General features: G+C 34.6%; 1 protein-coding gene across 7 annotated transcripts in view; it reads left to right on the top strand.

The window, feature by feature from the left end:
* The window catches only part of NIPBL (NIPBL cohesin loading factor), a 149,603-nt gene that overhangs the window by 106,816 nt on the left and 26,099 nt on the right, over positions 1-16,688 (top strand). For 6 of the 7 annotated variants that reach the window (XM_058423982.1, XM_040089202.2, XM_040089204.2 and 3 more), the window contains 13 exons: positions 3,568-3,765; positions 3,933-4,004; positions 4,090-4,179; positions 5,323-5,426; positions 6,608-6,694; positions 8,894-9,125; positions 10,313-10,464; positions 11,172-11,252; positions 12,274-12,374; positions 13,452-13,590; positions 13,796-13,878; positions 14,924-15,056; positions 15,962-16,105. In XM_058423982.1, the coding sequence (XP_058279965.1) occupies positions 3,568-3,765; positions 3,933-4,004; positions 4,090-4,179; positions 5,323-5,426; positions 6,608-6,694; positions 8,894-9,125; positions 10,313-10,464; positions 11,172-11,252; positions 12,274-12,374; positions 13,452-13,590; positions 13,796-13,878; positions 14,924-15,056; positions 15,962-16,105 (1,616 nt within the window). The remainder of the gene's footprint in view (positions 1-3,567; positions 3,766-3,932; positions 4,005-4,089; positions 4,180-5,322; positions 5,427-6,607; positions 6,695-8,893; positions 9,126-10,312; positions 10,465-11,171; positions 11,253-12,273; positions 12,375-13,451; positions 13,591-13,795; positions 13,879-14,923; positions 15,057-15,961; positions 16,106-16,688) is intronic. The other variant, XM_058423981.1, reaches the window with a different exon arrangement.

The following is a 16,688-nucleotide window of genomic DNA, read 5'->3' as shown; positions in this document are numbered from 1 at the left end:
AAACACAGAGTGAATCAGTTCAGTCTGAGCTGTGTAGCCATGCAGGGCTACAGGAGAAGCCTGTTAGCCTGAGAAGGAAACTTGCTTGTAGTGATTTTTCCCCGAGTTTTGCACCTTGGTTTATAGAAACGTCTTAATGAATTTTCATAAATATAACGGGTTTGAATTTAGTATTTCTTAAGGTCCAAAAAAGAAAGATTTGTTTCTTCTGCTCCTTAGTATGCAACTATTCATCCAACATATACGCTGTAACTTTGCACATTAAAATTATAACACTGTTACCTTTGATCTTTATCAAAGGTGCTGAAAAGAATGTCCTTCTGTTTATTTGTTTTCCCTTTTAATTATAGCTGAATAATGCTCTGTGCAAGAATGTGATGTCTTGAGGTAAATTATAATCAGTCTAAATTATGGCAAAGGATTAATGATTAATTGCTTCATCTGGGAATTCCATATTATATTTTTACCATATCATTAAAAAATAAATTCACTTAGCAAAGTTGGTTGGGAATGGAGAGAATTGTCAAGAATTTTAAATACCCCGATCTGTATATTAGCCACAGTGGCTGTTGAAATTCTTAAATACAAAGTAGAATAAGTTAAAGAAAACTTGCACAATAGTTATATGCCTTAAGGAATTCTAATTTCATTATATCCACTCAAGAGATCTGACCATCATTCTAATCAACTTAGTGAGTACATCTGGTTTAAAAATATCGTATTTCTTAAAGAATGCTGTAGAACTGAATTAAATTTAAAATAAGACAAAGCTATCAAAAGTGAAACATTTGTGACAAGTACACTGAATAGGTTTGTATTGTTACAAATACACATTACTTAATTATTCTATTTGCCTAAAACTGAATTTAAAAAAATATTAAATAATGGTTACTATAGAAATAGAGAAGTTTCTTTGAATATTTCATTAAGAAGGGACATGCCATTAAACTAAATAATGAGAAATTAAAGACTGATTAAGTCATTCTCTTACAATAATTACTAAATGTGATATTGCATAAATGTTTGGCAGAATTCAGAAGGAAATTGGGTGTTTATATTCCAAACAGTATTTACTTATGTATAAAATCAGTCCTAACTCTTGAAATGTTATTAATACTTAAATTTTTAGTCAATTTTATTGACTTCAAAATAAATATGGTAGAGCAGTGGTTGTGAATAACTGCTCCAATGTTCACATTATTTGTCTCATAGAGCTAGCAGAACCGTAACACATTCTGTTTTGTCATGCAGCATTGATAAACTGGTCAGTCTAAAATTCTGACAGAAAGCAATATTGTAAGTTGCTTTCCTTGCGGAGATATAACTGGGGTCAGAATTCATCCTACAGATGAATGTGGTGTTACAGGTTTTTGTAAACTGGAGAAAGAGCCATCTGTCTTCAGAAAACACTGTTAAAGGAATCAGTTAAGATGTGTAAAGCCTTTTCGCATAGAACTCTTACTTTCTTCTCCAGTACGTTTACTCTGGCTATCATAGAATGGTTTCACTTAGGGTTAGGAAAAAACCTTAAAGGTCATCTAGTCCCAACCTCCCTGCCATGGGCAGGAATGCCCCACTAGACCAGGTTGCTCAGGGCCCTGTCCGGCCTGGCCTTGAACATTTCCAGGCATCCATAGCTTCACTAAGCAACCTGCTCACTGCCTCACCACTCTCACATAAAGTATTTCTTTCTGATAACTAATCAGAAAGAAATAACCACTGCTTTCTTGTGGTTTCAGCTCATTACCCCTTGTCTTAGGACTCCGTGTCCTTGTGAAAGAGTTCACGCAGGCTAACCTCTAGAGCATGTCACAATCCCTCCCCACTGGATAGCATCCATTCCCTCCAGTGTACCACGCAGCTCTGTGCCATCTGCAGCTTGCTGCGGGTGCTCTCCGTCTCACTGTCAGTGTCACCAAGATGTTGTATTGCTGGCCCTAACACCAACCCCTGAGGAATGCAACTTGTCATTGGTCTCCATTTGACCATCAAGCCATTGACTTGATGGCTCACACACTTTGGGTGTGACCATCCAGCCAGTTTCCTACCCGCTGAGGGTCCCAGATGGCTCACATTTCTTTGGTCATAGTTACCTCTCAACTGTTTTAGGCAGTGCTAGTACCTCTGCCATCCTGAACATGACTATATTTTTCCAGAAGGAAATCTGATCCAGATGTAGTACAACTTTGGGCTTGAGTTATTACGTGTCCCAAAGAGATGGACCACATCTGCTACATTTCTGGAATTTGAAACCTCTAGGGTTCATTGCTAAACAGAAGTGTTCCCTTATAGGTTATTTTTATCAATTCTAATCCTGGGTTGACTGCTGACTATAACTATATACTGAATATAACCTGGTATGTTTCTTAAATTTCTTAATTAATGGTAAGATCTTCTCAATTCAGTTCCAGTTCTGTATGGATGCTTTGAGCCATTCTGCTCATTCATATGAGCCATTCATATGACTTATATACAGTCATGCCAAGGAGACTTTGGTAGAGACACACAGTATCAGGACGGTTACATGCAGGTCCAGAAGCAATAAACTGGCAATTAACACTGCCAGTCTAGAATGTGATATTTTGGAAGTATTTTGATCTTTGCAGTACAGTCCGTGTTAGACATCTCTTTAGTAGCTTAGTTAGCTGATTATGTTAAAAAATGGAAAGTTGGCTGATTTCATGGAGGAAGCTACCTCCTCATCTGTTTCCTTCTCTTTTAAAACTGAGCATTCTGTCAACTTCAAAACATATGAGACTTTCTTTCAAAGTAACAGAGAACTGTCATTCTGCTCCCCCATTTTTATTTCCACCAAATCTCTGTATGCAACATTTACTCCAACTTCTTCAACATTCACTTTTGCTGCTCTTTTTGGTCCTGCATGAAAATTAATTAGAATAATTATCTGTGGTAGAAGCTTGTTCTTTGCCCAGAATTGTGACTCCAGCTTTCTCCTTTATACAAATTTCCTGCAGTATATGCCAAGGCAAAATTTTAGTTGTCTTGGCAAAACAGAATATCTTTTAGAAAATAGGTTACCAGGTCTCACTGGAACTTGGTGTGTTAGCAATCACTGAATTGGAATATGAACACCCAGTAACTGTCACAATTTAGATAACCGGGACATTATCTCAATATTGTCTTATAAAAGGATGAAGCTTATTTTGTTTTGTTCGACTTTGCTTACTTTGCTTTTAAAAAGACAAATGCCCTGTAAATCCATATTTTTAAAGGTTTTCTGGTATCTTTGCCCATTTCAAGCACAGTTTTTCAGTAATTCAAAAGAAAACATTAAAATAAATAAGCCATAACAGAGATGAATCTAATAACTTTAGTGTCCATTTAATTTAGATAACAGCTTTACGAGAGTGTTGGACTTGCAGATGGTAGAATCATTTATGACCTTTATGACTGTCAAGTCCAATCATACAACTATTGTAAAGTTCACTACTAGACCATGTCCCTAAGCCCTACATCTGCACACCTTTTAAATGTTTAAAAATGTTTGATTTTGAACTATTAAAAGTGTAAGTTTTGTATTTAACATGAAAATGCATTTATTTCTAGCTTCTCGTAAGAGGCACAAGAAGGATAGAGATGAAGCTTGGGAGTATGAAGAACATGACAGAAGGAGTTCTGGTGACCATAGGAGAAGTAGTCAATATCATGAAGGAAGAAGAATTTCTGGTAGTGGCCGTTACCGTAATCGCAGCCCCGATGACTCTGATATGGATGATTATTCTTCTCCTCCTAGCCTCAGTGAGGGTAACTGATCATTATAAGGATGTAATTTTATTCCATAATACTAGTGTTTTTTTAATGGATATGTTAAACATTTTAAAATGGACATCTTTACATGGAATATTGAGTACAAGTGTAAGAAATGTAAATAATCCTTTAAGTTTTGAGAAAGTGTTTATTCTCTTAATTAGTGGCTAGAAAAATGAAGAAGAAAGAAAAACAAAAGAAGAGGAAAGCTTATGAACCTAAACTAACGCCTGAAGGTAATTTTAGAAGATTTATTTTCTACACTTTGTATTTTCTGCTTTATATTTAAGATAATTGTTTATGAATTCCCCTTTTTTTCAGAAATGATGGATTCTTCAACCTTTAAAAGGTTTACTGCTTCAATAGAGAATATTTTGGAAAATCTGGAAGACATGGATTTTACAGCTTTTGGTAATACATCAGAAATTTTCAAAATGTTTGTCCCAGTTAGAAACCTGAGAACAAACTGTATTGATATTTTTGCACTTCCTTCATGGTAGTTGAATTTCATGTGATAATTTCCTAGGACATGCTGGATTTATATGGGCTTCCACCTTGAGTGGTGGCCTTTATCTTTCCAGTTTCGCTTGCCACTGCCTGAAGGAGATCCTTCTTCCTCCTCTCTGCAGATTCCAAAAGGGCATAAATCATGAGTAGTCCCTTGGAGTGGAAAGAATATTTCTTTGGGATGTCATTAGGTTGTTACCTTCTGTCGAACATGTAAACAAGATGGTTCTCTTGATAGGAATGTCTGAGGCACAAAATTACATTTCTGCTACATGCAGATATGATTATTCAATTGAGGCAGCAGAGTCCTTGTGAATTTATGGCTAAGGCACTAAATCACTTACCTGTTTCAGTGGAAAACAGTCTCCTTAGCTAAGTGTCTAAGGAAGTAGCTCATTGCCAAAGGTGACTTTCTTTTGAAATGGATTATGGAATATTCATAGATTTTTTTTCCTACCATCTTTGTAGCAGGATTAAAACAAGGGGAGGGGCATAGTAAACAAGTTGCTATAGTTTTTAAAGCCATAGAGTATGCAACCTTGAACTTAAAAGTGAGCTCACTGGATCCTTCTGTGTCTGGTAGCATGACTTTAGTCTAAGGTTAAATACAGTTAAGACTGAGATTATCTCAATGTGCTTAATTTCTTAGATGTTTTTCATCTATTGCTGTTGCCCAGATTAGGTCTACAATAGTTAAAGATTTGTTTTACTGAATTGAAAATGATGGCATAAGTACCGCAACAAATGGGGTTTGCTATTTTAAAAATTTTCAGTTTGTGACTTTCAGAAGTGCATGCCTCATGTAGGCTCTTAAATGATATTTCAGGACCTGTCATACTGACCAAAGTATTCATTGTTTCAACACAACCAAAAGGTGTCATTAGCAGTCTTTGTTAGACGATAATTATTTGGAACCATTAGATGCTGGCTATTTGGACAATCAGCTCTTTTTTTCAGTTAGCATTATCATACTGGAATAAAAAATACCAATTTCCTAGAAGTCTTACTAGAAATATGATTGTTAATTTTTTTTTTTTTTTTTTTTAGGTGATGATGATGAGATTCCACAGGAATTGCTACTGGGCAAACATCAGCTTAGTGAGTTGGGTAGTGAATCTGCAAAAATCAAGGCAATGGGCATTATGGACAAGGTACCTCTTCATAATCTGACTTTTTTTGGCACATAAAATATTGATTAACATACAAAAACTTATTTCCTCTGTAGTGACGTTCCCACCTCTTCAAGGGTGCACAGATAGGAAGAACAGCTGAGCTTCTGCTCACTCAGCTGAAGTGCTTAGGAAGTTACAACATCCTAACTGTTACTCTTTCTGAAGCTGAGAGTTTTTGTTGAAAGGTCCTCCTCTGTCCTACTCTTCCCCAGTCAGCTAGAGGAACTTTTGTTGGTGCAAACTTGTTGATGTCTCACCTCTAGAAAGAGTCTTCCTAAATTCGTTTTATCTTCCTGAAGCTCTTGGCTTTGGGCAGTTAAACTCTTTGCCTACTCTTGACCACTTATGTTTGTGGAGTGTCTGTGAAACAACGTACTCTGGACTATTCCGAACTTCTTTAATCCAAACTTTAGATATTCCTCATGGATTTTCATTCAATCTCCCTACCTTCCTCTGTAGTTTGTGGGTGGCATGATCGTTTCTCTTTCCTTACAGTTCTCACCCTTAACCACTGTTCCGTATTTTTCACACACACGCATACATACATACATACATACATACATACATGTCTATATAAAATCAGTTCTGTCACTTCCAATGGTGAATAGTATCTAGATGCAAGAAACTGGCTCTCCTCAAGTTTAAAGTATTCCGCAAATTATTTTATCAGACTTCTACAGAAGATCAGTAAGTGAGTTCAATTTACTTTTTTCAATATGCTACTTCTTTGACACTAACACTAATATTAAGAATACATTTCCCTTTAACTATCTCTCAAGTATCAGGGAATTTATGTCTGCTTGTTCATGCAGTATGGATTTTCTCCTGATAAAGCTCTATATGGTCAGTTAGAATTTGTAGATCATATGTGGATTTGGTAAGTTTCTATTTCTAGAACCAAATAACTGCGCAACATTAATGACAGGCAATTTAAAAATCTGTTTCTGTGGATTTAGCTGGTTGAAAATGCAGTTTAATTGCAATCCTGGTATATATTTTATCTGTTTTCATTATAGTATCTGCATTCTCCTTATCAAAATTGCTTACAGTTGAAGTGATTCAGATTGTACAAGTTCTGCCCCTCATTCCTCAATGTTTTCAGCAATTTGAAATAATTTATATTCCTGCAGTTGTTTGACATGTTTCTTTGTTTATTTTAGCTCTCAACAGATAAAACAGTAAAAGTCCTGAATATTTTGGAGAAGAATATTCAAGATGGATCAAAGCTTTCTACTTTACTTAACCACGTGGGTTTGAAATTTCGTAATTACACACCACTGTGCAGAATAGTTTTCTTCACTTGAGTCCTATTTGGTGTTAGGTTCAAATATTCTGTATATGTGTGAAAGGGATTTCTGATATAACATGTATGTGATTGAGTTTGCCAAATTTTAATACTTGAAGCAAAATTCAATTAATTATATTTTTTCAGTACTAATCATGTTTTACTATAGTAGTGACAACTAACAGATGTATTAAGAGCAACTGCATTTTCTTTTGTTTCATTTTAGATATTATAGTTTCATCCTGAAATATTCATGATAATTCTGGTGTAATCTGCATTGTTGGACGTTTCTTTGCTATGTGTCCATAAAACATCCCTTACAAAATGGAAGAAATACTACAGTTTTCACCTGGAGTCTTTCTCCTGAGCATTAAGGAGGAAGTTTAAGGTTTAAGTGTTCTTACACTGCAAAGTGACAATGTCAATGTAAATAAAATTAACAGGAAGTTTAATATTTTAGGATGGGTTTTTTCCCCTGGTATACCAAAAACTATGCAAAGACTTTGAGGTTTCATGAGGTTGATGTTCCATATTTCACATTTCACATATTTATTTATGATTTTTCTATTCAAAACAATATTGCAGCCAGATTAGAATTGAGTTTTATAGAAAAAAACCTCCTCATCTGTAGAAATAGTTGAGTATTAGTTTATATCAGAAAGGAAGAATTTGAACTTGCACATGAAAACCAGAGCCACATTATTTGTACCTAAATACTTTCATCTAGATAGTTGATAGGGGTTTCAAAGTTTCAGTATATGGTTCTGAATATCTTTTACAATACAGAAAATGCATAAAAAGGAAATACTGGTTTACTTGGTCTACTTCATTGTGACTTCATCAGCCACATTGTGATGAAGTCTTTATGCTAATGATTTTAAAGTGATACTTATCTTTTAGTTTTTTGAAGTAGAATTCAAGATTATTAAGAAGCTAATGAAATTGTCCAGTGCTTGCAATTCAGAGACAAACTTGGATTTAAAAAAAAAAAAAGTTTTTTTGAAAACAAACAAATGAGTTTTAGATTTTCTTAAACCCATTAAAAATTATCCAAATCATGTGGCAAAGGAAGTCTCTCTTAAGGCTTGCTACTTTTACAGTGCAGTGAAGATCTCTTACCTCTATATCAGTATATATTTTAGAGGCAAAGGATGCGTTAATATTCATTTAATTTCCAAGATTAATTAGGGAATTTATTTTTCCTTAAGATATCATTTGTGTACGTAGCAAATTTTGTAATGCCATTGTATCTGAGAAGTTTGCAGGGACCTCTTGATTTGCAGATTTTTGATTCTGTAATTATGTATATCATCTATATAATGCACTGTTCTATTGGATCAAATTCTCTTACCCCAGAGGCAAAAAGCTGTTACAGTTCCACTGACTTCTGATCTTTACAATGAAGGCCAACAGTGTTGAAATGTGAACTTATATAGGTAGTAAAGATTCTTGTTCTCTGGAGGCTCTGTCTGTTCTAGAGAAGCTATGAAAAATTCTACCTAGCTTTGCTGTAATAATCCTTTTACAATATTTAAGTAGTGCTGGATGGTCATATTTAACGTCATGTATGTTTGTCTTAGTACCTCATATAAACGTAGTAATACAGAGACTCAGTAGCCTGTGGTAATCTAAAGGGACATACTCGATAAGATGTTGATAATAGATGGGTTGGTCTATGAAGCAGAAAAAGTTGTGTACTTACAGATTTATTTCATGTGACTTTCAAGAGTCTTTTTGTATAAGAATTCCCTCTAGTGGCAGAAATTAGATTGATCAAAGCAGCAACTGGTGTCACTGAAGAAAAGACCAGATGAAGGAATTAGATTTTGCTTAATGTACATCAGTCTTAAATAGAGCATGCAGCGGTCTTCCCTCATAGTGCTTCCCAATAAGACACAGGAACCTTCTTTGTGTTCTAATAGAAGAATACAGAATACAGGATTTTGAAGATCAGTAGCCTAGAGAGACATTACAAACTTATTGCTAGTAAAAAAAAAAATTATTTAATTTTTTAAACTAATTAAGTTGGTATCATAAAGGAAATAAAATATTTTATATGTGAGTGTATGTAAGCATATTGATGTAATGTTATATTCTTTTATTTGGTGAGAATAAAAATTTGACTTCTTGTTCATACTCTCATTTTTCTTGCTGGTTGCAGAATAATGACACTGAAGATGAGGAGAGATTATGGCGAGATCTTATTATGGAAAGAGTGACAAAATCTGCTGATGCTTGTCTTACTGCTATCAACATTATGACATCACCAAATATGCCTAAAGCTGTATATATTGAGGATGTAATAGAAAGAGTTATTCAGTACACAAAATTTCATTTGCAGAACACTCTCTATCCTCAGTATGATCCTGTGTATAGAGTGGATCCTCATGGTGGTTAGTATGCTAAGAAATCTTTCCGTATTTGTGGGAGAGATATCGGGGACGGTGATGAGAGATCTCTGGAGTCCAGGGCAGCTCTTGAAGCATGTGGTTTATTGCATAGTACGTTGGTGCGAGAGCTTTGCTTAAGCTGCCAGCCACAGCTAAAAGTGTGCCCAAGCCAAGAGGCCTCGGTTCTTGTTACAGTGCATTATATCTCCTTCTGTGTTGAATATTCTAGTTTACACTAACCAACCAGTACAGGACACAAATGCTACAGAATTTACATACAGCCTATAGGAACTACTACATGACCATATTGTGCTACATTCCAAACCCTAAAAGCTACTTTCTAGACTCCTTTTCCCTGCCACCCTCTCCCCTTTGGATCCTTGGCATCCTTTTGTCTGTTAGGGATATTGCTGAATCAACAAGGATTTTGCCTTCAGCTAACTCAATCACTGTCTTCCAGCTTGGCATCCTACATCTCAAAGCTTGCTTTCATTTCTATTTCACTCATAGGTTTCATGCTGTTAGAATCTTTTGCCAAGCAATCATATTTGTAAGGTTTTCCTGTTTCATCCTCTCCAACACATATTAAAAGCTATAAAAAATTAATCTAGTGTAAATTACTTTCTGGAATAAGTATTTATATGCAACTTTTATACTGACAGTTCTTTGTTATCACATACAGTATCCTGAATTAATGCATGGTTAGTTTGAGGATGATTATACAGAGTTAAAAAACAATGAAATGGTTTTTTGATCTGAAGAACTGAGTCATATAGCACCTTGGTCTTGGTTTACTGCAATAATATCAATGTAACCAAAGTATTTAGATTAAAAAAGTTTGATGTTCAACTTTTATATATAGTACTTATATGTCAAAATAAGTGATTTCAAAGTCATCATCTCCATGTGTGTAATGATTTGTTTAGCCTCTTATTTTCATGTACATACCTTACAGATGCATGGCTCCAATTTCAAGAATCTTTCTAAAAATTGCAGGTCCAGAATTTAGAGTAATTATGGAAAATAATTATCATGTGAAATTCCTGCTTTCCAGCTACTAAGTAGTTTTTCTAAATTGCTTTTGCAAAGCTATAATCATGCAGTTGTTTTGGGGGCACTTTTTGAGGAAGATCACCTTTCTAGTACTTGAAATACTGAAAATATTAATGAATGTATATTTTATTTTCTAGGTGGTGTTTTAAGTTCAAAAGCAAAACGTGCCAAGTGTTCCACCCACAAGCAAAGAGTTATAGTGATGTTGTATAACAAAGTTTGTGACATTGTCAGCAGCTTGTCAGAGTTGCTAGAGATACAGCTTCTCACAGATACAACTATTCTTCAGGTGGGTTTTTTCAGAATTCCTGTCCAAAAATGTTAGCTTTGCTTTTTCTCGAGTAAATGTGAAGTATAATTGTCTCAGTGACATGAAGTTTGAAATCAGTACAAGCTTTTGAATGCTAAACATCAGAGTACTAGTTTGTTGTGTAGTATGTCATTTGCATCTTCTCTTCTTAAGAAGAGTTTCTTTTTAAGAAGTTGCATATTCTTCATCTTAAGGAAAGTTCAACCCAATTGTATTCAAGTATAGAGTAGAATCATTTACACTGGAAAAAATCCTCAAGAACATAAAGTCTAAACTGCCGAGTGCACTACTAAACCATGTCCTTAAACATCCTATGCACATGTCTTTCAAATATATAGAGATATTGGCTGAACTGCTTCCATGGGCGCTTAAAATCCACTCATGGCCCATTTCCTTTGTATTATCATTTGTTAGCTGGGTGAAGAGACCAACCTCACCTGGCTATGCACTCCTTTCAGGGAGCTGTAGAGGACTATAAGGCCCCTCTTGGAGCCTCCTCCATGCTAAACAGCCTGATACCCCCTCAACCACTCCTCGTAAGACCTGTGCCCTAATTTAATTATTTGCAGATAATATGAAGTAATTGGTGAATGCTTTACCTGCTGAATGAATAACTGACTCAAGGAACTGCATAAATACCAGTTTGTTAGTCCTATATACTTAAAATAACTTGTATCCATTGATAGGTGTCATCGATGGGAATAACACCTTTCTTTGTAGAAAATGTCAGTGAGCTTCAGTTATGTGCCATCAAATTAGTGACTGCAGTAAGTACTTTCTAATTTATTGTACTTGTACCTGTACTGCTGATAGCTCTTAGGGCATTTACCTAGTCTGTATTTTCTCTCTTGTAGAGAATTGGAGTGTAGAATTACTGCTATTCTTTCATGTTTTACAGTTTGATATCATAATATAGGAATAGTGTTATATCTCCCTGAGCTGCCCCTGTTTACAGAGTACTCTATAGAAAGAAATTGCCTACTTCAAGCAAGCAAGAAGCTGCTTAATTTTGATTGTCAGTTAAAATGTAAACACAAACTCCTTCCTCTTACCTGTCCCTTTTTTATTTTAAGATTTTTTTAAAAATCATTAATCCTAGCCATGTGGTTTTCCTTGTTTTCTGTGTTCAGATTTGAATTTACGCAATAAGTCATAGAACTGGTATGGTATTTCTGTATAACAGAATAAATTATGGAACACAAATGTCCAGTTCAAGTGGGAGATTTTAATCTTTGTAAGGATTATATACTTCAGTTTTCTTCCCAAACAAAAGGGGAAGCAAAATCAAGTTTGATTATGATTACAAGTTCTGCCTCGTAAATTGAAAGAACATATCATGTCAGGCAAACATTAAAGCCTGGCATACGAAGTAAGACTGTTTTCTCAAATGTACTCTACAACCTACATGTGTTTACATAAATAGTGTTATGACAGTTTTCCTTTGTACTCAGAGAAAGAAATACTAAGTCAAAAAAACTTAGTATTGTACTGTTTGACTTTCCTATATAGTGTGTTATACTATCGACAAAAATATTTTAAATAGAGGGTATTTTCAAGACCTATTACACATTTATGTAAAGGTTTTTAAAAAATCTCTACTTAGTTTTTATGTATTTTTTAAAGAAATTCTTGCATTGGGAAAGCAATGCATTAATAAGGTGAATTATAATTTATTAATGTGGCATGTCCAGTGTATGCTGTCATAGATAATTATTTACAATATATTTAAAAACCTATATTTTATGTAACCATGAACCATTGTCTAATAATCCTGTAACTATTAAATAGGTGTTCTCCCGCTATGAAAAACACAGACAGCTAATACTAGAAGAAATTTTCACTTCCCTTGCGAGACTACCAACTAGCAAGAGGAGTTTGAGAAACTTCAGGTAACTTCTGATGTAAATTAATAACTTGTAGACTATTATATTTACAGTTTTGTAGATGTAGGATTTTAGGCTTCATTGATAATTACACTAAAGATGCGACTCTACAAGCTGCACTTTGTGCAAGTTGAGATATCAAAACAAATTGACAAATGTCTTGTAATAATTGCTCGGTTTTATGCTATCACTTTAGTGCCTGCTTACAAAAATAATTGAAATATCTTACTATTTTTCTCACTAAGAATGTGAATGGGTGTAATGTTAGTGTGTGTTGAGGATTACTTTTTTGTTGGTCAATTCTTTAATTCTGTTTGTATGGAGTTACAGAATTTCTTCATTGCTAAATCTTTGTAGGAAAATTCTGGCTGAATTCAGAGCACTCTTTTCAGGAAGGGAATCAGTTTCATATTCATATCATCTCATATGTCTGGGTTTACCACCTTTTGATGTTAAGTGTAGCAATAAGGTGGTATTGGTATGTGTATGCTCAGTAAATTCATACTATTTCTGAGGTTATGTCGGGGAGAAACATAGTCTTCTTACCAACTTAAGACAGTTGCCTGCTGAAGTTTGTCATCTGCTACCCTGCTGCAGATTATTGTAGGTGTAGCTCTTGTAAAAGTCAGTCTTAGGTCATGGTCATTATTTTCTGTTCTTTAAAAGTCCTACACATTTCACATACATTAAATACTACAGAAGAATTATTACAGCAACAGTTTGGTGTGTTCTGTTGGGTTGTGTTGTGTTGGAGATAACATGTTATTATACATAATAAGCTTATTATTAAGTATTTTAGCAGGTAGATGTTTGCTTTATTAAATATTCCTGTAGCTGTCTCAGCCAATGAACTGTGTACTGTTTTAGTTCTCCTCTTCTGTGCAAGAACAATACTTACTGGTTTTGATAGGTCAAATGTTACACTGCATAAAAAGAAGCAAACTAATGGAAAGAAAGGTCTAGAATGTGGATTTCTAGCTGTGGTAATAATTTTTGAAAAATACTACTTATGAGCAAACTTTTTTTTTTGCTTTGTCCTATTTCTTTACTTTTAGTGTTAATACTGTCTTTTCTTACTAACAGGTTAAACAGCAGTGACACTGATGGAGAGCCTATGTACATTCAGATGGTAACAGCACTAGTTCTGCAACTTATTCAGTGTGTGGTGCACTTACCATCAGCAGAAAAGGATTCTAATTCTGAGGAGGAATCAAACAAGAAAGTAAGATATTTTTAAAAGCCTTTTTGATGTGTGTGTGCAGAAATTACTTACATGTGTTCATCGGTATAATACATTATTACAGTGCTGTAGTAATCAAGCACTGTAATTTTATGTCTGCTGTAATTTTTTGATGCATGAGAAATGCTGATCTGGAAATCATAGAGCTATGCTAAGATAATAGACAAATGTATCTTGTTATTTTTAGGTGGATCAAGATGTGCTTATTACTAACTCATATGAAACTGCCATGAGGACGGCACAAAACTTCCTTTCTATTTTTCTTAAGAAGTAAGTACTGTTGCATTCTTTAGTCTATTGATAAACACAACTCCAAGTGAATACTTTAATACCTGACCACTGAACAGTGATAAATACCTCTTCATAAACATAAAGTTACCTATAATAATGTACTTTATAGATGCCTAAGAGAGTTTCTTGCTTAGACAAAAATGTTTATCGAAGAGAAATTCTGCCGAGTGTTCTTCATACATTTAGTCTAACAGTTCAGGGAGGATTCCTTTATTATGGGTCTCTACTTGCCTGGAAGAGAAAGCTGAGCAAATATTTAAGTGGTGAAACCATGCTGATTCAGTCACCAGATACAAAAAAACCTAAAAATTACTTTTACTGTGCTAAAGTTATGAGTTTTACCTCTAGTAGCTCAAAAGGAATAAAAAATGTACCTGAATTAACCATAGGATTTCAAAGAACAAGTATTTAGGCTTTTATTATATTAATTTCAATACTTAAAGCTGAAAAACTATTTAATAAACCATCTAGCAATTGCATGCTTCTGATGTTAAACTTAGGGATGATATATAGAAGCCAGAAAGTATCAGGTATGTTAACTTTTGGTGGGGTTTTTCATGGTTTTTATTTATTGGTCAGTTGATTGACTGGTGTTTATTTGGCATTCTAATTGTGACCTTTGTGAAGCATAATACTGAGATGTGTTGTCAGATAATTGAAACCAAGCTTAAAGAATGTAAACATATCAACACTTAAATATCCTGCTCTAGCTTCATTTTTATAATTCGACCTACTTTGTCTATCCAAGTTAATATAGACTAATGCAAAGCTAAAATTAAAAATCTTAGCAACAAAATTCTGCTGTCATGGATTAGCTTCTTCATTTCCAGTGCAACTTCAAGTGATAACTGTTTAAGCTATTTCTCTGCAAACAAATAAAACAAATTTTCTGGTAGTATTTTAGATTTGTTTTCTTGGAATTACATAAAACTATTTTTTCTGATGAAAAAAGGGTTACTTCTGTCAGAAGAAAACAGTACATGGCTGTTAAATCCGCTTACAAAAAGCATTTTCTTTTTAACAGGTGTGGCAGTAAACAAGGGGAAGAAGATTACAGGCCACTGTTTGAGAACTTTATTCAAGATCTCCTTTCAACGGTCAATAAACCAGAATGGCCAGCTGCAGAGTTGCTACTTAGCTTACTGGGAAGGCTGTTGGTAAGGGATTCTTGGTTTTAACTATATGCATTCATTTCTTATTACAATGAAGACTTGTTTATTTCTGCTGAAACTACTGTAGGAATGCTTTCTGGTCGTTGACACATATGCAGCATATAAGGATTCCCTTGCTCGTATCACTACTATGCAATACAAAAATAATAAAATTTTGGTTAGAGGATCATTCATATGGAACTTGTTAAAGATTATATGTATAGTTTTCCATGGAAGTTCAGTTCCACTATTTGATTACAGTTTCAACATTAAAAAGTGTCATTTCATAGCATCTAATAAGTGTATTTATTTGGAGTAAAGTCAGCCTAGTAGCTGTAATTGTACATATTAAGTATCTTTTATGGACTATTTCTTTATCACAGAACCAGAAAACAACTCAGGGGTTTAGTTTTTTACAACTACAACAAATGCTTATCAAATTTTACAGAATGGTACTGGTTTTGTTAGTGTGTTTTTTGAGTGTTGCTCTTCAGTATTATAATGTAATTAACAGAGTTATTTGAGCTGCTTATTGAAAAAATATTGTATGGTCCCATTCTTGGTAAAATGTATCTTTATATTTGTGTGAATAATGAGGAGGTAGCGTAATGGTGCTTCAAGTCTCTGCTGTTGGCAATCTGATGTGCTAGTTGTTCAGTTTGTTTAATGAAAATATGTATTTAAAAAAAAACCCTCTTGATAGATGTATTTGTAGAGTGAGAGAGACCAAATGAAAAAGAAACATTAATACAAAGTAAGTAATGTATGTGTGATGCAATAGTAAATGATGTAATTTTATGCAATATGGAAGTTAGGTGAACATTTTAATAAGGTAAAGCAATTTTTTGTGAGAAGAATCTCCGTGGCATAAATAAGTATTTATTTTTAAATATCTATTCTGCTTTTCTCAGGTACACCAGTTCAGTAACAAATCTACAGAAATGGCATTAAGGGTTGCGTCACTTGACTATCTTGGAACTGTAGCGGCAAGACTGAGGAAAGATGCAGTTACCAGCAAAATGGATCAAGGATCTTTAGCCAGAATCCTCAAACAGGTGTGTGAGACAGCCATGGCAGCCCGATGGAGACCTATCCATTCAAGTGCTTGACATTTTTGAATATACTTGAAAAATTGGCATTGTGGGGAATCAGTCCTAATTCACTGTTTAGGTTTCTGAATCGAATATACACAATTTATAAGTATCACATTTGTCAGCTCGTGTCTTCCTTGCACCTTTTCTGTAGTGATCCTATAAAATAATTAATACAGTGGTTAGCTAGTTTTCTTGTGACAATACTGAGGACATATTGGAGCAACAGTTGGATTCTATCTTAAGAGGCCTTAAAAATACATATGAACCTGCATTTGCTATCACAAAGTAGAACCTGAGCTTCTGGCACTCAAATACATGCTTCAGAGGGTTGATCCATTAGTCTCATAGGATTAGTTTTTACGTGGTGTAATTTGAGGTCTTGGTGGTGGGGGATTGGTGTTTTTTACTGAACTTACATACGTGTCTGTAGTGGGTTGATGCTGGCCAGATGCCCGGCCCTCACCCAAGCCGCTCAGACTCCCCTGTGCAGCTGCATAGATGAGAAAAAATATAAGGAAGGGTCTGTGGGTTGAGACATATGGAC

The sequence above is a fragment of the Hirundo rustica genome, chromosome Z (assembly GCF_015227805.2).
Source record: "Hirundo rustica isolate bHirRus1 chromosome Z, bHirRus1.pri.v3, whole genome shotgun sequence".
Taxonomy (NCBI): Eukaryota; Metazoa; Chordata; class Aves; order Passeriformes; family Hirundinidae; genus Hirundo; species Hirundo rustica.
This window is presented reverse-complemented; position numbering and strand designations above follow the sequence as displayed.